The 25,420-nt window shown below is 38.6% G+C and overlaps 1 protein-coding gene across 1 annotated transcript in view; it reads right to left on the minus strand.

Moving 5' to 3' along the window:
* The window catches only part of ARSK (arylsulfatase family member K), a 56,490-nt gene that overhangs the window by 21,226 nt on the left and 9,844 nt on the right, over window positions 1-25,420 (minus strand). Inside the window, exons 3-4 of the mRNA XM_006080258.4 lie at window positions 23,353-23,512; window positions 1,420-1,702 (exon numbers count right to left, since the gene is read on the minus strand). Of these exons, the coding sequence (XP_006080320.4) occupies window positions 1,420-1,702; window positions 23,353-23,512 (443 nt within the window). The remainder of the gene's footprint in view (window positions 1-1,419; window positions 1,703-23,352; window positions 23,513-25,420) is intronic.

Below are 25,420 nucleotides of genomic sequence, written 5' to 3' on the forward strand. Positions count from 1 at the left end.
GGCTGCTTGACTCCAGTTTGTATGCCTGACTATGATTCGGCTACTCGATTATAATATCAATTTGTCATCATTACCACGGAGAAGGCAATGGCACCCCACTCCAGTGCTCTTGCCGGGCAAATCCCATGGACAGAGGAGCCTGATAGGCTGCAGCCCGTGGGGTCGCTGAGTTGGACACGACTGCAGCAGCAGCAGCATTACCAAGGTGTATTGACTGTGAGTTGCCTCATAAAGAAGAACCTTTCACATTCATATGCTGCTAGTTCTTTAGTCTACAGATCACGATGTAGATTACATCTGTGTATCAGTGATTAATCATGCCATTTCTTTCTACATTTGTCAGTGATTGGTTACTGCACATCTTTTATTCTGTACATAAACAGACTGCAAAGTATGTAGGTGGCCTGCTTCCTTGTCTCCCACTGATACATCCATGTGACATTAAAATGGATAATCAAAAGAGGAAATTGGTCAACAAAGATGAATATGTAGTAAAGAGATAAGCAATAACACTGGACGTGAAATTCTAATCAAACATTAACTGGAGTTATAGACAAAATAGCTGGAAATGCTGACTTTGCCACCATTCAGTGCACTCAAGATACACAGCCAGAGGAATTCAGTGAAAACATTGACATCGATGAGGAAGGTGTTTATGGAGAAAAGGATGAACATGACCTTGAGGAAGTGACACTAGCAGAAATCTTCACATTAAAGGAGCTCTCCGAAATATGAAAGTACAAGGGTCAAATGTTGGAGGGTGACCCAGATTTAGAAAGAAATATGACAAATTCCCGAGACACAGAGAAGATGCCCGCTCTATATATTAAGTTACACAATGTGAAGGCAAGCACTGTTCAAACTACTCTTGATTTGGATTTTTTTACAAAAACAAAAACATTTTAATTCTTAATGTTTCCAGTGTTTTCAATTGCACTGCATTAAATAAACATCAGTTTTACTATGTTGTCATTTCCCTATACATTTATAATCCAAAAGAAGAGTTTTAAATGTTTTGACAAATGTTTTTTAGTGTCCTAGAAAAATGGTCGTTTTCTCAACTGACTATTAAGATCTCTTTGTACAATTTCAGCTTGCACAGTCATTATTATGCTCCTTAGCTGTGCAAAGCGAAGACTGCCTGGACTTCCTAGAGAATGTCTTTTAAACATATACGTGCAATGCATATAACAGACGTGTTATATTCAATGTATTCAACTCAGAAGCAGTTTCTGAGTTTTAACACATCACATTTTTGTAAAATGGTCCCTTTAGTTTTTGTCAAGTTAGATTCAAGGTGATTATACAATTTTCAAAATTTTCTGTAAAATGATAATAAAAGAAACAGTGGGCAAGTAACAATAACATATAGATAAAACGTTAGCTTATACTTTTGAGGACACACAGTTATACACCTACCTTTTTAAGCCAATAATGAGATGTGTGAAAAGTTGAAGATCCAAAATTTTCTCCTGAAGATGGTGAAGGATACGGGTGTGGTAAATTTAATCCCAAGTACAGAACAAATGGTTGAGTGGAATTACTTGCCTCCTTTCTTAACCAGTTTACTGCTCTGTCTGTATTCTTCCAGTCCACTTCCATCACTCTTACTTTAGTCTTTTTAGGGGCAAGATTAACCATAGGCCTGCCTTCCTGTCTGAGTAAGAAAGCAACATCTCTTGTCCAGGCTTCCACACGATTGCTGAGGGGCCAAAAGAGGACAGATATATTGTAAGGTGTTTGAAAAGTTTTAAAAACTAAGTACTCTTGCCTGGAAAATCCCATGGACAGAGGAGCCTGGTGGGCTGCAGTCCATGCATGGGGTAGCTAAGAGTCAGGCACGACAGAGCGACTTCACTTTCCCTTTTCACTTTCATGCATTGGAGAAGGAAATGGCAACCCACTCCAGTGTTCTTGCCTGGAGAATCCCAGGGACAGGGGAGCCTGGTGGGCTGCCGTCTCTGGGGTCGCACAGAGTTGGACACAACTGAAGCGACTTAGCAGCAGCAGCAGCAAGCATAAATATAAGAGAGCAATATGGAAAATAATTTTTAGACTCGGTCATATAGATGTTTGGACTGATTGTATGAGGTCTCATTAAGAAAGATGCTGAGCACTGCAAATTCAAAAACCAAGAAAAAAATAACAAGAATCAAATATTACCTTATATGTTCTTCAAAACTAGGACAGATTATTTATGAAGGTTACTTTTTCTCTTAACATAATATTTAGTAAAATAACAAAATACTTCAAACTCCTAGTATTGCTTCTGAATTTTAACATTTTTTTCTTGTTAGAATAAGAGAGGTAGTATTTCTAACCAAAGCTACTATACTTTCCTCCTATCACCAAATCCTTATATTTATAAAATTCTTACCTCCCACGGGTACCTTATGCGTTTCTCAACTCTCATGTTCTACATTGTTTCCAGCCCTATCTTTTCTTATTATGAGAACAGTTTTGAATATGACTAATGGCAGCCCACTCCAGTATTCTTGCCTGGAGAATCCCATGGACAGAGGAGCTGGGGGGCTACAGTCCATGGGGTCGCAAAGTGTTGGACATGACTTAGCAACTAAACAACAACAAAGCTAACTAAGCCAAAATGTCATGCAGATTTCCTGTCCATGATAAACTAGATGTGTTTTCTTTATCTGGTAATTTAAAAGCTAAATGATACGATCAATTAAATTTCTTCAAACATTTTATCTTATCACTTGATAAGTAAATAGTAGTACTACTACTTTTTCTCAATCAATATATATTTTTAGTTGGCCATAACTGTTTCAGTTCAGTTCAGTCACTCAGTTGTGTCTGACTCTTTGGGACCCCATGGACTGCAGCACGCCAGGCTTCCCTGTCTGTCACCAATTCCTGGAGTTTACTCAAACTCTTGTCCATCCAGTCGGTGATACCATCCAATCATCTCATCCTCTGTCAGCCCCTTCTCCTCCTGCTTTCAATCTTTCCAAGCATCAGGGTCTTTACCAATGAGTCAGTTCTTCGCATCATGTGGCCAAAGCATTAAAGTTTCAACTTCAGAATCAGTTCTTCCAATGAACATGCAGGACTGATCTCCTTTAGAATGGACTGGTTGGATCTCCTTGCAGTACAAGGGACTCTCAAGAGTCTTCTCCAACACCACAGTTCAAAAGCATCAATTCTTTAGCACTCAGCTTTCTTTATAGTCCAACTCTCAATTCCATACATGACTACTAGAAAAACCATAGCTTGACTAGATGGACCTTTGTTGGCAAAGTAATGTTTCTGTTTTTTAATATGCTATCTAGGTTGGTCATAGCTTTTCTTCCAAAGAGCACTCACCTCAGTTCAGTCACTCAGTCGTGTCCAACTCTTTGCGACCCCATGGACTGCATCACGCTAGGCTTCCCTGTCCATCACCAGCTCCCAGAGCTTGCGCAAACTCATGTCCATCAAGTCAGTGATGCCATCCAACCATCTCATCTTCTGTCATCCCCTTCTCCTCCTGCCCTCTATCTTTCCCAGCATCAGAGTCTTTTCCAATGAGTCAGTTCTTTGTATCTGGTGGCCAAAGTATTGGAGCTTCAGCTTCAGCATTAGTCCTTCCAATGAATATTTAGGACTGATTTCCTTTAGGATTGACTGGTTGGATTTCTTTGCAGTCCAAGGGACTCTCAAGAGTCTTCTCCAACACCACAGTTCAAAACCATCAATTCCTCGGTGCTCAGCTTTCTTTATGGTCCAACTCTCACATCCATACATGATCACTGGAAAAACTATAGCTTTGACTAGATGGACCTTTGTTGGTAAAGTAATGTCTCTGCTTTTTTCAAAGCTTTTCTTCCAAGGAGCAAACATCATTTTATTTCATGGCTGCTGTCACCATCTGCAGTGATTTTGGAGCCCAAAAAATAAAGTCTCTCACTGTTTTCATTGTTTGTTTTCCCATCAATTTGCCATGAAGTGATGGGACCAGATGCCATGATCTTAATTTTTTGAATGTTGAGTTTTAAGTCAAGTTTTTCACTCTCCTCTTTCACTTTAATCAAGAGGCTCTTTAGTTCTTCTTCACTTTCTGCCATAAGGGTGGTGTCATCTGCATAGCTGAGGTTATTGATATTTATCCCAACAATCTTGATTCCAGCTTGAGCTTCATCCAGCCTGGCGTTTCGCATGATGTACTCTGCATATAAGTTAAATAAGCAGGGTGACAATATACAGCCTTGACATATTCCTTTTCCTATTTGGAACCAGTCTGTTGTTTCATGTCCAGTTCTAACTGTTGCTTCTTGACCTGCATATAGGTTTCTCAGGAGGCAAGTCAGGTGGTCTGGTATTCCCATCTCTTTCAGAATTTTCCACAGTTTATTGTGATCCATACAGTCAAAGGCTTTGGTGTAGTCAATAAAGCAGATGTAGATATTTCTCTGGAATTTTCTTGCTGTTTTGATGATCAGGCAGATGTAGGTAATTTGATCTCCGGTTCCTCCCCCTTTTCTAAATCCAGCTTGAACATCTGGAAGTTCGTGGTTCACGTACTGTTGAAGCGTCATTTGGAGAATTTTGAGCTTTACTTTACTAGCGTGTGAACTGAGTGCAACTGTGTGATAGTTTGAGCATTCTTTGGCATTGCCTTTCTTTGGGATTGGAATGAAAACTGACCTTTTCCAGTCCTGTGGCCACTGCAGAGTTTTCCAGATTTGCTGGCATATAGAGTGCAGCTCTTCACAGCATCATCGTTTAGGATTGGAAATAGCTCAACTGGAATTCCATCACTTCCACTAGCTTTGTTAGTAGTGATTCTTCCTAAGGCCCACTTGACTTTACATTCCAGGATATTTGGCTCTAGGTGAGTGATCACACTATCGTGGTTATCTGGTAAGATCTTTTTTGTACATTCTTCTGTGTATTCTTGCCACCTCTTCTTAACATCTTCTGCTTCTATTAGGTCCATACCATTTCTGTCCTTTATTGGGCCCATCTTTGCATGAAATGTTCCCTTGGTATCTCTGATTTTCTTCAAGAGATCTCTAGTCTTTCCCATTCTATTGTTTTCCTCTATTTCTTTGCACTGATTACTGAGGAAGACTTTCTTATCTCTCCTTGCTATTCTTTGGAACTCGGCATTCAAATGGATATATCTTTCCTTTTCTCCTTTGCCTTTAGCTTCTCTTCTTTCCTCAGTTATTTGTAAGGCCTCCTCAGACAACCATCCTGCTTTTCTGCATTTCTTTTTCTTGAGGATGGTCTTGGTCACTGCCTCCTATACAATGTCACAAACCTCCATTCATAGCTCTTCAGGCACTCTGTCTATCAGATCTAATCCCTTGAATCTATTTCTCACTTCCATTGTATAATCATAAGGGATTTGATTTAGGTCATTCCTGAATGGTCTAATGGTTTTCCCTGCTTTCTTCAATTTAAGTCTGAATTTGGCAATAAGGAGTTCATGGTCTGAGCCACAGGCAGCTCCTGGTCTTGTTTTTGCTGACTGTATAGAGCATCTCCATCTTTGGATGCAAAGACTATAATCAATCTGATTTTGGTGTCAACCATCTGGTGATGTCCATGTGTAGAGTCTTCTCTTGTGTTGTTGGAAGAGGGTATTTGCTATGACCAGTTGTTCTCCTGAAAAAATTCTGTTGGCCTTTGTCCTGCTTCATTCTGTACTCCAAGGCCAGATTTGCCTGTTACTCCAGGTATCTCTTGACTTCCTACTTTTGCATTCCAGTCTCCTATGATGAAAAGGACATCTTTTTTGCGTGTTATTTCTAGAAGGTCGTGTAGGTCATCATAGAACCGTTCGACTTCAGCTTCTTCAGCATTACTTGTTGGGGCATAGACCTGGATTACTGTGATATTGAGTGGCATAACTGTTCAGGAAGCAATTTCTAAGAAGCCTGTTTTTTATGAGTTTTTGTTAAGGCAAACAACTCTGAAATACCTTATCAATTAAGAAAAGAGCTTAAAAAATTCAAACACCAACATAGAAATAAAGACTTTTTAATATTAAAACATAACACTCCACATAATGGAAACTTCAAACCACACAAAGTAGCTAATGGTTCATAGGTGAACTAAATAGAACTTTTATCTGCCTCTTGAAGACAGATAAATAAGTTTAAGCAACTGTAATAAAAACATAATTTTTCACAGTAGATACTCAGTATCATGCTTAGTCACTCAGTTGTGTCCAACTCTTTGTGACCCCATGGACTGTAGCTCGCCAGGCTATGAAATTCTCCAGGCAAGAATATGCAAGTGGGTTGCCATTTCCTTCTCCAGTGGATCTTCCCTACCCAGGGACTGAACTCATGTCTCTTGCCCTGGCAGGTGGATTCTTTATTACTGAGCCACCAGGGAAGCAGATATTCAATATAGTTTGATAAAAGTAATGAAAACCAGAATCTCAGCAGAATTATATCTAAGAGATTCTAGTTAATTCTGTATAGCAAATGGAAATCCCTAAAACAGTAAGTATGGTAAAAGTTGTCACACTACCAAACAATGTAACAGTTTCTCAATCTTTCGTTTATATCATTGCTGAATGAGAAAACCCTGTGTGATCATTATTATTGCAGAAGAGTGGGATGCCAGGGGTTTATCACACCAGCAATACTTGTGGTAGAGCTCTACGATTTTGTGGTAAGCATAAATAGCTCACTGAGATTCATACAAACTGTTTAGGAACCAAAGTGCTTTCTTTTCAACCAAGGAGTATTTTATGGGAACAAATGGCTGAGAAATGATTACAGGGAACAAGGACATTACAGGAAACCTTCTAATGCAACCTAATTAGTTGTCCAGTGTGATATTGTGATTTATAATGAAAAGTATATATTTGGTTTCCATCACTGATTCTGATACAATTTCCTAAAATCCTCAGAATTTTCTAAGAGATGAAACCAACCAAAGTGTCTTCTGTTAATGGGGTTACTTTTGCACCTTACCTGGGTTGGGGCCTGTTTGCCCTAAACAACAAAGAGATTAGAGGGTTGACATTTTTAGTCCTATTGCCTGCCTCTGACCTCCAGGGAGGGAGGAGATTGGAGAGGGAATCGAAATTGATTTCAATTACCAGTGGTCAGTGATCTAATCAATCACGTCTCCCTATAAGGGCTTCCCAGGTGGCGCTGGGGTAAAGAGCCTGCTTGTCAATGCAGGAGATGTAAGAGACACTAGTTTAGTCCCTGGGCTGGGAAGAAATCCCCTGGGAGGAGGGTATGGCAACCTCCATTTTGGTTAGAGAATCCCATGGACAGAGGAGCCTGGCAGGCCACAGTCCATAGCATCGCAAAGAGTTGGACATGACCGAAGTGACTTAGCATGCACACACACCTCCCTATAAAATCCAAAAAATGAGAGGGTGGAGGGAGGGGTGGAAGAGGGGTGGGCTTAGAAGGGCACATGAAAGCATCGTGCCCTTTCCCCAGGCATCTTTTACATTTGGCTGTTTCTGAATTATATCCTTTTATAATAAACTGGGCTTCCCTGGTGGCTCAGATGGTAAAGCATCTGCCTGCAACGCGGGAGACCTGGGTTCAATCCCTGGGTTGGAAAGATCCCCTGAAGAACAAAATGGCAACCCACTCCAGTACGCTTGCCTGGAAAATTCCATGATGGAGGAGCCTGGTAGGCTACGGTCCATGAAATTGCAGAGTCGGACACTACTGAACAACCTCACTGGTTCATAATAAACTGGTAATCTAGTAAGTAAAATGTTCCTCTGAGTTCTGTGAGCCACTGTAGCAAATTAACCCAAGGAAGAGGTCATGGGACCCTCTGATTTTACAGTTGGTCAAGTCACAAGCATAGGTGGCAAGCCTGGACATGTGATTTGTGTCTGAAGTGGGGTAGTGGGGGCCGTCTTGTATACTGAACCCTCAACTTGCGGAACTGAGCTAAATTTCAGGACACTCTGGAGTTGGGGGCAGAGCCCTGAATGGTGATCAGAGCCTTTACTAGGCTCTGGATTGACACAGGTGTAGACTGTTGCTCTGGTTGGGCTAACCAGCCTCCTCAGTCATGAGTGAGCCTAGAACGTCTCAAGGAAAGATCGTGCTTGAAAGATGGCTATATTGAACTCAGATTACCATCTTTTGCCACAGCAATGAGTAAGTGTGATTTCATTTAATCCTTCTGGCAAAGTTATGCCCCTTTCCTTTTTTTTTTCCTTTTAATAGTTCTTTGTTTCTAAGGTTCTTTTTGGCCCAGGTTGGTCCCCTTAAGGATAAAAAGGCTTAAATCAACTTAATTTTGGCCCAGTCTTACTATTACAACTAATTTCAAACTTAGCTCCATTTTTGCCATTTTTTCTAAATAACATGTGATTTACCCTCCTATCTTAGTGGCATCTTCTTTTGTCTGTTTCTGAATGTGTGGGCTTTTGGCATGATTCCTATAACTGCTGGAAGTGGAGTATAACAAATGCTTTCATCATTACTAGGGCAGCAGAGACAGGATTATGGTTGAAGGTAAAGGTTCCTCTCTCCCAATTTTCCCTTTTGCCTCTTTCTGGCTATCCCAAGACTCCTGAGTAACCTAGCTGATCAAGAGGGTAATACTTTGATTGATTAGTTGACCCATGTTCAAGCATTGTGCCTAAGTATAAAGTAACAACTTTTTTTATAACTTAAAAAACATTTAGGACTTTTTATATATTCAATACATATTAATGCATGTGTGCATGCTAAGTCACTTCAGTTGTGTCCAACTCTGTGGGACCCTATGGGCTGTAGCCCACCAATCTCTTCTGTCCATGGGATTTCCCAGGCAAGAATACTGGAGTGGGTTGCCATTTCCTTCTCCAGGGGAATCTTCTTGGCCCAGGGATCGAACCCATTGCCTCCTGCAGCTCCTACACTGCAGGCGGATTCTTCACTGCTGAGCCACCAGGGAAGCCTGGTACATACTAACAGTTATAATCAGTGTTGATTCACTGTTCTGCTCTTACTGCTCCATGGGCCAGCCTGGGCCCTTGTTAGATGGATGTGGTATAAGCAGTAGGTGCTCCAGGAGCTGCACCTCTCAGTTCAGAGTCCCTTTTCCCAGCCCAAAGTTCCCTTGGCAAGTAATACTAATGAGGAAAATGGGGAAAGACAATGTGAATATACAACCGCATCACTGACGGCAATTACTGTGACAGAACTGCCATCAGCACCTGAGAGCTCAGTAGGTAAAGAATCCGCCTGCAATGCAGGGGACCCTGGGTTGATTCCTGGGTCGGGAAGATCCACTGGAGAAGGGATAGGCTACCACTCCAGTATTCTTGGGCTTCCCTGGTGGCTCGGCTGGTGAAGAATCCACCTGCAATGCGGGAGACCTGGGTTCGATCCCTGGGTTGGGAAGATCCCCTGGAGAAGGGAAAGGCTACCACTCCAGTATTCTGGCCTGGAGAATTCCATGGACTATGGGGTTGCAAAGAGTCAGATGCAACTTTCACTTTTTCACTATGACAGAAAGATAACTCTTAAAGTTATAATTTTCTCTACTAAACAACCAATGTTTTCATCCCTCTTTAACCGGGTCAAACTGTTGCACCAGGAAACATTATCTTTTGACCATGTGCTTAGACCTGTTTTGTATTACTGCTCAGCACTGCATCCCCTGACCTCCTACTCTCCGTGACTTGCTATAACCTCCTTGAAATAGAAAACTTTCTCATTAGTTGCTCACTGGGGGTATTTGGGACAAATTTCTTTTCATTCCATTTCTGTGTACTTTGTCTGGAATATTAAGAGTGTGCTTTCAATCAGGACAATAATAATAATAAAAAGGCTTGTATTTATGGTGAGGAATGAAAACTACCTGTGGTTTAGATCAGCAGTCCCTAAGCTTTTTTTGGCACCAGGGACTGATTTCACAGAAGACAGTTTTTATACAGACCAGGGGTGGGGGCGGGGGGATGGTTTCAGGATGATTCAAGCACATTACATTTTGCACTTTATTTCTAATCTCATGCTGCTTTTGACCTGACAGGAGGTACTGGGGGAGCTTGGGGATCCCTGGTTTAAAGACTTTGATTCATTGACTCCTCTCATTATAAATTTACACTCTTACTTTGGCCACCTGATGAGCTGACTCATTTGAAAAGACCCTGATGCTGGGAAAGATTGAGGGCAGGAGGAGAAGGGGACGACAGAGGATGAGATGTTTGGATGGCATCACTGACTCAATGGACATGGGTTTGGGTGGACTCCGAGAGTTGGTGATGGACAGGGAGGCCTGGCGTGCTGCAGGTCATGGGGTCGCAAAGAGTTGGACACAACTGAGAGACTGAACTGAACTGAACTTGAAAATAGGCAGGAACATACAATGTACAGTTTCCTACATGCCAGCATTTCTTAGAGTGTGGCCCAGCCATCTCTGGGAGGTCCCCGAGAAGCTTTCAGGAGGTCCACGAGGTCAAAACTATTGTCATAATGATAGTAAGATTTTTTTTTGGTTGCTTTTTTTCTCTCCTGGGTGTACAGTAGTAGAGACCACTGTAATGAAGCCTCACGTGGGAGCGTGGATGTGGAAGACACCTATTTCAAAGGAAACTGTTCTTTATAAACTTAGGCTTCAATGCGTCATTTTGCGCATATATACCAAGTGCCCCTCCTAAGTGGTCCAAAGTTTATTTTACCTCTTTGAGGAAATGCAAGTGAGGCTTCTCAAAGGGATACAAAAGTAACCACGTGTTTCTGATAAAGGCATTCACAACTGACTATACCTTGGCTTACCTCCCTCTGAGGTCCAGTTCCTTACATCTTTGCTACTTCAAGCAGCATCAGCATCACCTTGTAAATAAGCAGAATTTCGAGCCCTGTCCCAGACCCACTGAACTGGAAAGGGCATTTACTGGGATGCCCAGTGGATCTGCATGTATGTCACATTTTGAGATGCGCTGCTCCACGTAACAGTGTGCTAATTTTTATGCTTAAGAGCCTCAATTTTTAGATGAGATAATTAAAATAGTTTCCATAGTAGCCCATGAATAAGAACTGGATCTATTCCAAAAAACAAGGTGATGGCTAAATGCACTGTCCAATGATCAGCAATTTTATTAATTCTTTTTTAACAGCAAAATCTCCTAATATGGATGGAAAATAAAACTAACATATTAGCAATTAATTATTGCATAACTCTGTATCTATGCCATTGTTGTGTGGGTTTTCTGTGCCAATGTGCCAAATTCTGCCACTGCAGTATTGGATACAGTCAGCCCACAGGTAGCACTGGGTGAATTTACATAGCAACAATAACCTTTGAAAAAATATCACACATTAAAATTGATGAGAAAATAATAGTTTTCTTTCAAAATGAATTAGGAGGCTAGGCATAACCCTTCAGCTTCCTAAGATTACTAAATAATTCAAGTGTCTCAGACTTTAAGAATTATATGGAAATGGATCTCTTTCTCTCACACAAAGAATCATTGTTCTTGACAGGACATTAACAGCTAATGTGTCTTGAATAAGTCTCTTGCATGGAAAAATTACAATTCTGAATCATGTCCTTGCAAATTTCACTATCAACCTAATAAATTCAATGAGAGAAAATGGAATTCATATTCATTCCCATTAAATGTTCTTCTGTCAAAGTTGAGAAACACACCATTTTTTTTAAAGGGACTGACAAGGCTGTCATCTATCTTTGCATATATTCATGATCACAAAACAGTGTTTTAGTTGAATGAATAATAATAGTTATTAATTCTGTGTTATTTTATTATATATTTATTGTAAATACATTTATGCAATTATACATTATTATACAATTGTATAATAGTAAATAAATTTCAAACAAAAGGTTTGTTTCTCTTGAGGTTGGGGGGTACTCAGGGGTTTCATGGACTTGAGGTTGTGAACTTTTTTGTAACCATTTTCTAGTCTGTTAGTGAATTCATCATTGTGGAAGCATCAATTTTTAGAACTTTGAATTCCTAGGTGACAGTGACTGTAGCCCTTAACAGAATATTTGCTGCAGTTTGGTTTCAAATAAAGACAGGCTTTTTGATTTAATTCAAGAAATAGTTACTGAATGTCTGCCATGTGCAAAGCATTGTGCTAGGCTGGAACTTGAGGTAACTCCCTTAGCAATCAAAATAATACTACCACCTCACATCTCCTCAAGCATAAACTCCTTCTACTACTATACTTCACAAAATTAAAGGACGATTTGCTACCTTGCGGAAAAAGCAACTGGGATAACATAGTTTGGATTTGATTATACCTCTAATGGTTTAGATCACATTGACTATTTACATCAGATAAGGAGGAGATTTTCATTACACTTTTAGAGTAATTTAACATCTCAACTTAAGTGACTAACATTTAAAATTTTTTGTAAGCTGTTGCCTTTCAGTATTATACAGAAAATACAACCTGGACAAAATGTCATCATATATGAAAGATAAAGTGGGTGGATTATCCCCCAGTAAATCTTACATTAATAATTAACTAAGTAGTCTCTGCATTGAACATGTTACCATGTCCACAACCCTTGCTGAAGAGGTGACCCAGATGACTACACTGTGTAGGATTTAAGGTTTCTCCTATCTTGTCAATTGGCCAGGGGTGGGCAACTGACCTGAGGACCAGACCCGAGGACCAGACCCTCGGGTCCTTAATCTGGTCAGTGATTATGATGGAGTCTGGGATGAAACATGTGTTGAGCCCATCATCCTTGTTTATAGAATTTGAATTTGGAAAGAAAAACAGGTAACTGGTGATTCTCTAGAATGCAGCTATGAGGTTGAGAAAGTCAGTAAAAGGAGATGGAGCTTGAGTCAAAAAGCATCGTGCAGGTCAGAGTTCTAGCTGGAAGTGATGTAGCTGAGAAAAGACCCAGAGCTGAGACAAACAAGTCATAAGTTAACAACAGAGAACCAGGATAAAGTTCTCCTGACTCCTGCTTATTGAGGTCCTTAAAGCTGTATTAGAATCAGAATTATTCCCAGTTCCATCTTTTGAAGCTTCCCTGGTAGCTCAGATAGTAAAGAGTCTGCCTGCAATGCAGAATGCCTGGGTTTGATTCCTGGGTCAGGAAGATTCCCTGGAAGAAGAAATGGCAACCCACTCCAGTATTCTTTCCTGGAGAATTCCATGGACAGAGGAGCCTGGTGGGCTACAGTCCATGGGTTCCCAAAGAGTCGGACACGGCTGAGTGACTAACATTCATTTATTCCATCTCCTGAGATCAGTGTAACAACAGTCCCTGTTCTTAGGCTGATAAACCAAATTCCTTTTCACTGCATAATTAATCTTTTGATCCGTTTGCAAATCTTCAATCTATGTTTCTGAATATATGATTTACCAAGCCTATGAAGATACACAGTGGCTTTTTTGGAAATATTTTATCTTAAACCTAACGCAGGGCCTAGAAGGTAGGAAGAGCTTAATCATGATTGATATCATTATCCTCTAGGTCACTCTGATCAAATAAATTCATTTAAACTGGGTAACTTTCATGGTAATGGGGGTATGAATGACATCACTGTGGGAATTATTTAAAATCTCTTAGGTAACTAAAACTTGGCAGATTAGCTCAGTGAGTTACTGGACATGGTATACTAAGACAGCCAAGTTGTTGCTGTGATGTTTTCCAAACCACCTGCCCTTGTGTGGACAGAATTTCCTACTATGTGGGTTCTAATGAAAGGGGAAATGCCATTGTCCATTACAGAAGCTGAAGTGTGGGTGATGAGCCCTCCGGCTATGACCCCAGGCACCTGGGGAGTAGGCTAGTGACCTAGGTTGCCCATTTGACACCCAGGTCCTGGGATTCTGGATCTTGAGAGTGACAAAGACATAGGATCAGCTAGAGATGCGTGGCAGCAGCAGTGCCAGAGCTGCGGTGTTCTGACCGCCTGTTTCTGGGCACGACTTTGGGGTGCTCTCAGACCTGGAGCCTTTTCTGATTCCTGTTTTCTGATTCTAGGTTTCCAGCTTTGTTGATTCCAAGGATTGAGTTGAGATGAGTGACCTAAGGATTTTTTGTTTTTGTTTTTTTCATTTCTTGCTCAGGACTCAGTAGAGGGTAACCTAAGATTTTAGTGGGCAGTTTCTAACATGAATACTACCTAGAAATCTTGTCATTTGGGTTAAAATGTCAGCACAAAACTATCACTCATTCAAAAAAGTAGTTTTTTTTCTTTAAATTAATTTGTTTATTTGGGTCTTCCAGGTCTTAGCTCTGGCATGTGAGATCTGGTTCCCTGACCAGGGATGGAACCTGGGCCCCTTGCATTAGGAGTGCAGAGTGCCAGCCACTGGACCACCAGGGAAGTCTCAAAAGTTCATAGTTTTATACTTTAAAGTGGATCAGTATTTTTATCTTTGCATCTACATATATATACATATACATATATATATATATATATATATATACCCAAAACTGCTTAAAAAATCAATTTATAGAAACAACAGTCAAGCTCAATATAGAAATAGGCGCTAAACTTTGGAGGATCCAGCAACGTTGTGTAGATATTCTGAGACAGTTTTGCTGTCGTAATCCTCCACTTCTTTTGAGGCTTGATACCCATAAATAACTTTACAAAACTATTACAAAATAGGATTGACATTTCTCTAGTGCAAAAGGTACTTTTAAGAGTCTGTAAGAAATGTCAGGGGAAGGACTGGACATACTGTCCTCTCAAAGGCATACTTTCAGAGCTTGAAAAGACTAGATTCTAATTGGAGCTTTTGTATGCAAAAAAAAAAAAAAAAAAAGTACTGCATATAACAATGAGAATTCTGAGAACTCTTATAGAAAAAAGCTACAAGTGATCTCAGACTGAAACACATTACAGGAATTGCTGCTTGAAGGCTTTTTTTTTTTTGCAAGTAAAGAAATTTTAATTTTTAGTAATTCAAACATGGATATTTCATATGCTAAATATTCAGTTTCTCAATATCCAGCTTTCTCACTTTGGCATTTATTAACCACAACTCTTTATTACTTTGTGAATTTTACAAAGATGATAAATAATATCTGTTGTGATTCTCTCGAAATTCAAATATCTCCAAGGTTTGATTACAAAAATTTGTCCTTGAAACAGTCACTTTTTGGTTTATTTTCAGTCCAGTTCTATAAGTCTAAATGCATCCTCTAATTCTTCCAACTTTCCAAGCCAGATCTATCTATAAGGTCATGGTAGGATATTTCTCAATCAGGTTTGAGAGAATTTATTAAATTCCCATAATCTTCTTTCTCCCAGATCTCTTTCTGCAATAATTTTTTTTAAAAGTTCATTAGGAAATTTAGAAAAAAAAATCATTAACAAAAAGCAAAAAAAAATCACTAATTCTACTACAGATGGACAACCACTCTAATATTTTGGCATGTACCTTCCCAGTTTTATCTAGTGTGTGTATGTACAATATATATTTCAAAAAAGGACATGCAACATACTGTTTCATAATTTTTAAATTAAATTATATGTTTTTGGAATACCTTTGTGTCAAATGCCATTAGGTATTCTCTACCAGTTTTCAATTGCTTTCTAATATTTTGCTGTGTATATATCTACCTCAGTTTATTTAATGAATTCCCTGCTCAATTTTTTAAACATGTGTTAAGTATTTGACACTTAAGATTTGGGTACTTTTAATGAAATAATGAAAATGATAAGTAATTTTTGAAAATAAACACATTTCTTCAAAATGTTTTATAAAAGCATATGACAGAAATGAATAAATATCCTTTGCCACTGATTATAAAATTAGTTCTAGGGAGGTCATGTGGGGCCAGTCATTTTTAGAAAGCTGAATTTTCCTGCAGCTTAGTTTCTTTAAAAAACACACAAACTCCCTCACATAGTTAATAATTTGGGTTACCACTGTGCTTTGCTTCCTAACTACTTTAATAACTAAGGATTGTCATGATGAAAACAAGCTATTATTCTGGTTTATAATATTTGCCCTTAGACTAAATTAGATCTCAATTTTTTTTTTAGTTCTTTTGTCTGCCATTAATGAGTTTTGTTTTTCCTGTGTTGACAGATACCAACTTTTAATTCCTCATCTGCTTGAGCAATATTCTTGCACATAATTTTTTTAAAACACATTCTTGTCTTGCTTGAGTCTAAAGAATACAGTAGATACTGTGATTGTTGCTTTATTTTTAATATTAAGAGTGCTGATTTACCTATGTACTTCCAGACATTTTAATATTCTTTAGAAACTGTAGGATGAGTTTTTAATATATTCCTTATAGAGTAAGTATCTTGCTTTTTCTATTTTTTTTTATACCTTACTTTTGAAATTCTGCATTCTGGCATCATATTAGAAAAAGAGCCAGATTCTTCATGGGTAACTGGAATAGGATGTAGTCAGTGAAAGAGCCAAGTGGCAGGATGGAAAGACTACCTAGAAAACAAGTGAAACTGTGAAAGGAGACAAGTTGGATCAATCAAGTAATTACATGAACTCCAAAATCTGATCTAAAATCACCACGGGACTTGATCAGAGGGCAAGAAATATGTTCAAAGATGAAAAGAATAGAACAGAACTACTCCAAGGTTAATTATTATTTTTTTTTACAGAACAAAAATTTTATGGAGATTCTCATATTCAGCTTCTCTGATGAAACAGGCAGGCTGTTTTCTGCCAGTGCCTCAGCTTGTTCAAGTCCTTCTCACATATTAAAGTTTTAGCTTTCATGGTTTCCTTACAGGAATTCGGGTTTATCCAGTGTCTTCCAAAGGGTTTTCAGTTTCCTACTTGGTTTCATTTTTATTCAGAAGTCTTCTTCCTGTCCTCCACCTAAGCCTATTGATGTTCTACTTTTGCAAGTTTATCAAATCTAAAAGGCTAGTAATATGAAATGTACTCTTTTGAAAAATATATACTATTAAGAGAAAACACTACCAAGAAGACTATAACAGAATTTTGTAGTCATCAATTGTAAGATGCATTGCAACTTCAGATATGTTAAATTGTGGAAAAAAAAATGTGCACCTTAGAATAGACAAAATGTAGTACTTCACAGCTTTTTCTCCCACCCCTTGAAAAAAAATCTGGATGTGTTTGCTTCTTCCTTTAAACATAACTCACCATATTTTGTCCTATACTGTAATTTTTTTAGACTTTTAAAAAAAATCTCATGTTTTAAACCGTAAGTCACTTTAGCCAGGTCGTATCTGGCTAATGCTAATGTTAAATTAAAAAGTGAAATCTCCACCTTATTAGATATCTTCAGGTTCTTCGAAAAGTAGATTGGAATAAATTCCATGAATGGTCAGCACTGGCAAAAGGGGGAGATACACTTCACTGAGAGCAGCTATACACAAGACGTTAAACTTGAGTAATTAAATGGGAAAAAATCCAAGAATCGTAATGAAATTGTAGACTTAGAACTATCACTGGTATTCCAGTAAACTGACATAGGAGTTATGGTAGACAGTATTCTGAAGATAGCCCCAGTAGCTGCTTCAGCCAGAATTTGCTAGATATCAGAAGCGAGGGTTCTGGAGCAATAAAATAAAATAATAGCAGGCTTTTTCACTATCAGCAGTCATTCTGGCAATGTACTCAGAATAATGCAAGCTGTTTTAGATACTGAATTTCATTAAAAACAACAAGGTATGTAGCTGTGGGGTTCTAAAAATGCTTCTAAAATGACCAGAGAAATGGATATCTTTTTCCATTATAAGGAAAAGAATAAAATACACTCCTCTTTAGTATGGATAAATCTGATCTAAGGCAGGTAGAATCCTGTTATTGTTTAGTTCCTAAGTTGTGTCCGACTCTGCGACCCCATGGACTGTAGCCTACCAGGCTCCTCTGTCCATGGGATTTTTCAGGCAAGAATATGGGAGTGGGTTGCCATTTCCTTCTCCAGGAGATCTTCCTGACCTGGGATCAAATCCAGGTCTCCTACATTGGCAGGGAGATTCTTTACCACTGAGCCACCTGGGAAGCCCCACGTACGATCTTAGATTATACAGTTAAAATAAAAGTAGAAATGGATGAGATAAACACAGACTTATTCATTGGGCTGCAGAATTGAAAGGGACCCTATGGTTGCTGTTCGAGTTCTGCTGCTTCCCTCTAGGCCACTTAGGTTCTAGTTAGAAAGCCTGTGCTTCTGGTCTGGAGGCCAAGGGAACAAGAAGATGTGAGAGCAGCCCATGGTTTGCCACCTTTTGCCGGTTGTCAAGCTCAAGCTAAAAAGTTTGCCATAGCAATTCTCTCACTTGGGAAGTAGGCTTCTAATTTTTCATTTGTCTCATGGGATTAAGTACGGCCTATTGTGACAGGTTTCAGAAACACATTAAGACACATGAATTGAGAACATTTATGCAGTAAGATGAGAACAACAGGAGTAAGACAAAGTGCCAGGGCATCTGATTTTAGGTTTTAAACTTTTAGCTAGGAAAGATAGGACAGCAGTTTGCTTATATTTGCTCCTGATTTGCTTAAATTTGCCACTAGAGTATAAGTTCCATGAGGCTAGAGATTTTTGTGTTTTGATCACTACAGTATTCCCATCACTTAAAAATAGCATCTGGGACTCTGTAGGTGGGTTAATAAGTATTTTCTGAACGGGTGTTCCATACATGATTTTACCCTTGTAACTTTAGTAAGGATCATCTTAGTCTTAGTATTTTAAGGAATGTTACTTAATGTTTATCTTCTTTAATGTACTGATCTTAGAAATCTAGTTTTTAAAATATCTATAAAAATCAATTACTCAAGACCTTCTAATTCTATACACTTCTAAATTAACATTTTCCTTGATTTTGTTGATTCTAAAAAAAACTGAAATACTACTGTTAAGTGGATCTTAACCCTTAGAATATGGGACAATAAATAAAATTAAAAATGCAAGTTGGTGACTGCAACCATGAACTTAAAAGATGCTTGCTTCTTGGAAAAAAAGTTATGCTCAACATAGACAGCATATTAAAAAGCAGAGACATTACTTTACTGAGGTCCATCTAGTCAAAGCTATGATTTTTCCAGTAGTCATACACGGATGTGAGAGTTGGACTATAAAGAAAGCTGAATGCTGAAGAATTGATGCTTTTGACCTGTGGTATTGAAGACTCTTGAGAGTCCCTTGAACTCAAGGAGATCCAACCAGTCCATCCTAAAGGGAATCAGTCCTGAATATTGATCAGAAGGACTGATGCTGAAGCAGAAGCTCCAATACTTTGGTCACTTGATACAAAGAACGGACTCATTGGAAAAGACCCTGATGCGGGGAAAGATTGAAGGCGGGAGGAGAAGGGGATGACAGAGAATGAGATGGTTGGATGGCACCACCGACTTGACAGACATGAGCCTGAGCAAGCTCTGGGAGCTGGTGATGGACAGGGAGGCCCGGCATGCTGCAGTCCAAGGGCAGGCAAAGAGTTGGACATGACTGAGCGACTAAACTGAACTGAAAATGCCAGTGATGCCTTGCAGTGTGACATTCCTAAGGCCATGATGATGAGTATAAAGTATTTAGCTTGAGATCATGGTTCCTCACCCTTTGCACTACTGACGTTTTCAGCTTGTTAGTTTTTTGTTTGGGGAATTGGCGGCAACCTTGGCCTCTACCGTCTCGATGGCAGCAGCATTCCCCCTGTGCTGTCAACCAAAAGTGTCTGCAGACGCTGTCAAGAGTCTTGTGGGGGTGTCAAAAATTGCCCTTGATTGAGACCACTGTTTGAGACTTTGGGGATGTGATGACAAAAGTTTTACCCCATAGAGAAAGTGATCAAAACACCTTAAGAATTAAGTACACGTTTCCTTTCAATTGCTAAGAAGATACAGAAAATTTGAACCTAATTAGACTTATTATGAGCACAACACCTATAATGTGAGAGGGCAGATTAATATCAGGATTTTATAAACCATGTAACCGTACTCCAGTGAGGTCACAGAACTTCAGAAAGAAAGAATTTTTAGAGTCATCTAGTGTACACTCGATGGCACCCCACTCCAGTACTCTTGCCTGGAAAATCCCATGGACGGAGGAGCCTGGTAGGTTGCAGTCCATGGGGTCGCCAAGAGTCGGACATGACCGAGCGACTTCCCTTTCACTTTTCACTTTCATGCATCGGAGAAGGAAATGGCAACCCACTCCAGTGTTCTTGCCTGGAGAATCCCAGGGATGGGGGAGCCTGGTGGGCTGCTGTCTATGGGGTCACACAGAGTGACTTAGCAGCAGCTTAGCAGCAGTGTACACTCATTCAGTGAAACTGGCATCCTGAGTAGATAAATAACTTGCCCTGGTCTTATAGTTAGTAAGTGTCATCTTAACGAATGGTACCACCGACATGTGTTTAACAGTTGTCTGGAAGAAACAAGCATGTAGCCTTTAAAGTTCCCAGTCTGATGTAGTGTAGTATATACAGGAAGGGACACATAGCTGGATTAGTGTCCCTAAACTGGTACAAGAAGAAAGCATCACATGATGTCAAGAAAAGAAAGAGAATTAGAGCAATAAACTAAAGGGACTTGTAATCCTGGCTGAAAATACAAACAGGATCAAAAATTGCTTTACCACTTTCAGTGGTAAAGGTAGCACAATCTCAAAAAACACTGAATGCACCTATTTATGATGTTTGATAGTGAGAGACCTTTTTTTTTAAAATTTATTTTTAATTGAAGCATAATTGCTTCACAGTACTGTGTTGCTTTCTACCAAACATCAACATGAGATATGTTTCCCCCCCTGAAACTCGTCTTTAAACTTGCACAGAAAAATCTGAAAGATACTGTGCTGTAACTCATGCAGACATGCCATTCACAGCAGCCTTAACCTATGTGTCAGTCAAGTGCCATACAGCAGGATTACAACTAGTCTTGACAGTTTATTTAAATTTCCTAAGGGTCGCAAAGAGTTGGACACAACTGAGCGACTGAACTGAACTGAAATGAACATAGATAGCATGTTAAAAAGCAAAGACATTACTTTGCCAACAAAGGTCCGTCTAGTCAAGGCTATGGTTTTTCCAGTGGTCATGTATGGATGTGAGAGTTGGACTATGAAGAAAGCTGAGCGTGGAACAATTGATGCTTTTGAACTGTGGTGTTGGAGAAGACTCTTGAGAATCCCTTGGACTGCAAGGAGATCCAACCAGTCCACTCTAAAGGAGATCAGTCCCGGGTGTTCTTTGGAAGGACTGATGCTAAAGTTGAAACTCCAATACTTTGACCACCTCATGCGAAGAGTTGACTCATTGGAGAGGACTCTGATGCTGGAAGGGATTGGGGGCAGGAGAAGGGGATGACAGAGGATGAGATGGCTGGATGGCATCACCGACTCAATGGACATGAGTTTGAGCAAGTTCCAGGAGTTGGTGATGGACAGGGAGGCCTGGCGTGCTGCGATTCATGGGGTTGCAAAGAGTCGGACATGACTGAGCAACTGAACTGAACTGAACTGAAGCTCTGGTGAGAGGATCAGTAAATGAAAATATGCTATAAGCAATTATTACACTGAAAACCATCTTTGATTTCCCAAATATCAATGTTTAAGTAGCTCTTTTCTTTTTATTGATTTTAACCCTAGGTAAAATAGAATATCATTGTTTATCAAATAATAAGCTATAACTTTTTATTCCATTCATTTATTCATTAACCAAAATATTTAACTGTGTGTCTATAATGTACAGGCACTATGATGGCAGTGGGAATAAAGTAGTACAAAGAAGAAACAGGATCTGTGCACTCCAAGAAAGATTATCCCATTGAGGAATAACATTTAGATCAAAGTTTAACCATCTCACACAGAGAGCAACAGTGATATGGAGTACATGGCGTTCAATCTTAGATTCTTTTTCATTATTGGACTGACTGAGGAAACAACAAAAACAAAAAAAAATTTCAAATATGATAATATGAATGGGTGTATCTGACTTTGGATTAACCTTACTTTCTAAAAAGTAGAAGGATTTTAAAGAGAAACTGGTAAAACTCCATGAAATGAGCACATACTATTTCATTTAGAATTCACCACAAAGAAATTTAAATAACATTATTTAATATTTAAATTTTATTTAAAAAAGTACTTAAATTTAAAGAAGTTAGCTTAAATAATAGCCCTAAGATTATACTGCTGGTTAATAGTAAACCAAGAAACTAGGATTCAAAAGTAGGCAATCTAATTCTAGATTTCTATTCTTACCCCCTATGCTTGTTGCCTAATTTTGAGGACTGAGTAAAATGAAAAAAAAGATTACAATAGAAAACTAAAGTTGGAGAGAACTGACAAAAGCAAGTAACAAGAAGATTATTGTCTATGAAACAAATTTTAAATAAATAAAGGATCCATTGTATATATAAATCAAAACTCATGGACTACATAATTTTATAGACCTTTAATGTTTAAGGAAAACAAAATTACTAGCATATAAGTAATTTCAGTATTTTAAGAAGGTTAAAGAAAGCTAAAGATTTAGCCCAATTAACACAATCTAGGGATTAAGAGATTTACTTTCAGCTTTGCAGAGAAATAAAAGAAGTCAAAAAGGGTACATGTATGTATTACAGTAGTGGGCTGTCTATGAAAATCACTAGAACACTTTCTAACACCATACACAAAAATAAACTCAAAATGGATTAAAGATCTAAATGTAAGACCAGAAACTATAAAACTCCTAGAGGAGAACATAGGCAAAACACTCTCTGACATACATCACAGCAGGATCCTCTATGACCCACCTCCCAGAATATTGGAAATAAAAGCAAAAATAAACAAATGGGACCTAATTAACCTTAAAAGCTTCTGCACATCAAAGGAAACTATTAGCAAGGTGAAAAGACAGCCTTCAGAATGGGAGAAGATAATAGCAAATGAAGCAACTGACAAACAACTAATCTCGAGAATATACAAGCAACTCCTACAGCTCAACTCCAGAAAAATCAATGACCCAAAAGAACTAAATAGACATTTCTCCAAAGAAGACATACAGATGGCTAACAAACACATGAAAAGATGCTCAACATCACTCATTATCAGAGAAATGCAAATCAAAACCACTATGAGGTACCATTTCACGCCAGTCAGAATGGCTGCGATCCAAAAGTCTACAAGTAATAAATGCTGGAGAAGGTGTGGAGAAAAGGGAACCCTCTTCCACTGTTGGTGGGAATGCAAACTAGTACAGCCACTATGGAGAACAGTGTGGAGATTCCTTAAAAAACTGGAAATAGACCTGCCTTATGATCCAGCAATCCCACTGCTGGGCATACACACTGAGGAAACCAGAAGGGAAAGAGACACGTGTACCCCAATGTTCATCGCAGCATTTTTTAAAACTTTTTATTTTAGATTGACGTATAGCAGATCAGCAATGTAAAGATAGTTTAAGATGGACAGCAAAGGCTATCAGTCATATGTATACATATTCATTCTCCGCCAGAGAATCACTTTTATTTTAGTTTTTACCTGATGGAGTGATGTCCTGAAGTATAGTCCAGTTTTCCAAATTTTTGTGTTCTGTAGCCATGCTTCTCCATGACATCCATCCATGTTGTATAATTTGGATCTAAGCCCTTAAAGTTATTCCAAGATTCTGTTAAGTGAGTGAAGAGCCCACTCCACATTGCTGGTGGAAAAAAAATGGGATCAGTGTAAACAAAGCTTAACAATTTATTTTGATGACTGAGACAATTATACCAAGAGAGAAAAGAGATGACTAGTTCAGAGCTCAGGCTCTGCAATAAGATAGACCTGCATTAGGTGTTTTACCTAACATTTTTGATTGTTAACTCATTTTATTCAGGGGAAAACTGAAATGAGTTCCTATTTCTGCTTTACAGGTGAATCTCTAAGGCTTACAGGTCAGGTTGTTTAAGGTAAATAGATGGAATTAAATATAAAGCCTATCTTACTTGAGTTTCTTTCAATCATAAAAATAATCACTATGTATTTATTGGTCAACTTTCCACATTGGTCAAATGAAGTACAGATCTCATTTCCCCAAAATTCCCAAGGATTTCCCTTGTTTCTTGTCTTGTTACCGGCTTGCCACAAAAAAGTTAAGTGTACTTTTTAGTTATGTCTTCTCTCTTATTTTCTACAGCTATGATTGTTTAGTCAATAAATCTTTTCCCAAATATTAACAGGACTAAACGGAGAAATAGACACAAATACTAGGGGACTTCAATACCCCCACTTTCAACAGCAAATAGATCTTTCAGACAGAAAATCAAAAAGGAAACACTAGACTACCTGTTAGAACAGATGGACTTAACATTTTCAGAACATTTCATCCAAACACACAGAAAGTACATTCTTTTCAAGTGCAAATGAAATATTCGCCAGGAATATCACGTTAGGTCATACAACAAGACTGAGTAATTCAATTTACTAAGACTTAAATTCTTAAGAATTTAAGAAATTTAAAAATCAATCAAGCATCTTTTCTGACCACAATGATATGAAACTAGAACCAATTACAAGAAGAAAACTGGAAAACTCACAAATATGTGGAGATTAAGCAACATGCTCCTAAACAACCAAAGGGCCAAAGAAGAAAAGAGAAAAAACGATTTCGAGACAAATGAAAATGGAAATACAGCACAGCAACACAAATGGCATGCAGCAAAAAGCATTTCTCAGAGGGAAGGTCATAGCTATAAATAACTTTCTGTGGTATCAGTCGTAATGTCTCCTCTTTAATTTCTGAGTCCTTTCTTTTTTTTTGGAAAGTATAGCTAAGGATTTGTCCATAAAAAAAAAAACACCTTAGTTTTATTATCTTTTCTGTTGAGCTTTTAGTCTCTACTTCATTTATTTCCACTTTGATCTTTGTTTGTTTTCTTCTACTAACTTTGGGCTTAGTTTGTACTTTTTAAAAAATCACTTGCTCTGCAGCTATGTTCCAGTCATTGACCTTGGTCCTGGGGACACAGTGTTAGTAAGGCCCCAGTGTGTGGAGCTTAGCTTTGGTAGTTACCTCATTGTTGCTGCTTTTGTGGGAGGTAGCACTATGGCTATATATTGCTAAAAGTGCTGTGTGATGCACATAAACCTGATCTGACTGATTCAGTTCATGAAAATGTCCTTATTCTCTCTAGAATATGGTGTATACCTTAAACTAACACAGTGTTTTATGTCAATTATATCTCAGTAAAGCAGGGAAAAAAAGCCTTTTCCCTTTTCTGTGTACACATGTAGTAGGGTTGAATCCTTTTCTCATCTAACAAAATGCTTTCTTCATGAGAAGTGGAATAGGGTATCACCTGGCATTGAATCCCAACACTGCTAGACCTTTGATAAGTTATATAACCTTCCAGTACTTTAGTTTTCATCTGCAAAATGTTTATAACAACAATTTCCACTTTGTGACAATGTGGATAATTATATAAATTAAGACACGCAAAGGCAGTTAGAATATGGCCAGGCACGCAGTAAGAATGCAATACATGTGAGTTTTTATTACGATTATTCTCTTCTCTTTGTTCAAACTGTTCAAAATATACTTCTTCCAGGAAAAGGATCACCTAACATT

This window comes from Bubalus bubalis, chromosome 9 (assembly GCF_019923935.1).
Source record: "Bubalus bubalis isolate 160015118507 breed Murrah chromosome 9, NDDB_SH_1, whole genome shotgun sequence".
Taxonomy (NCBI): Eukaryota; Metazoa; Chordata; class Mammalia; order Artiodactyla; family Bovidae; genus Bubalus; species Bubalus bubalis.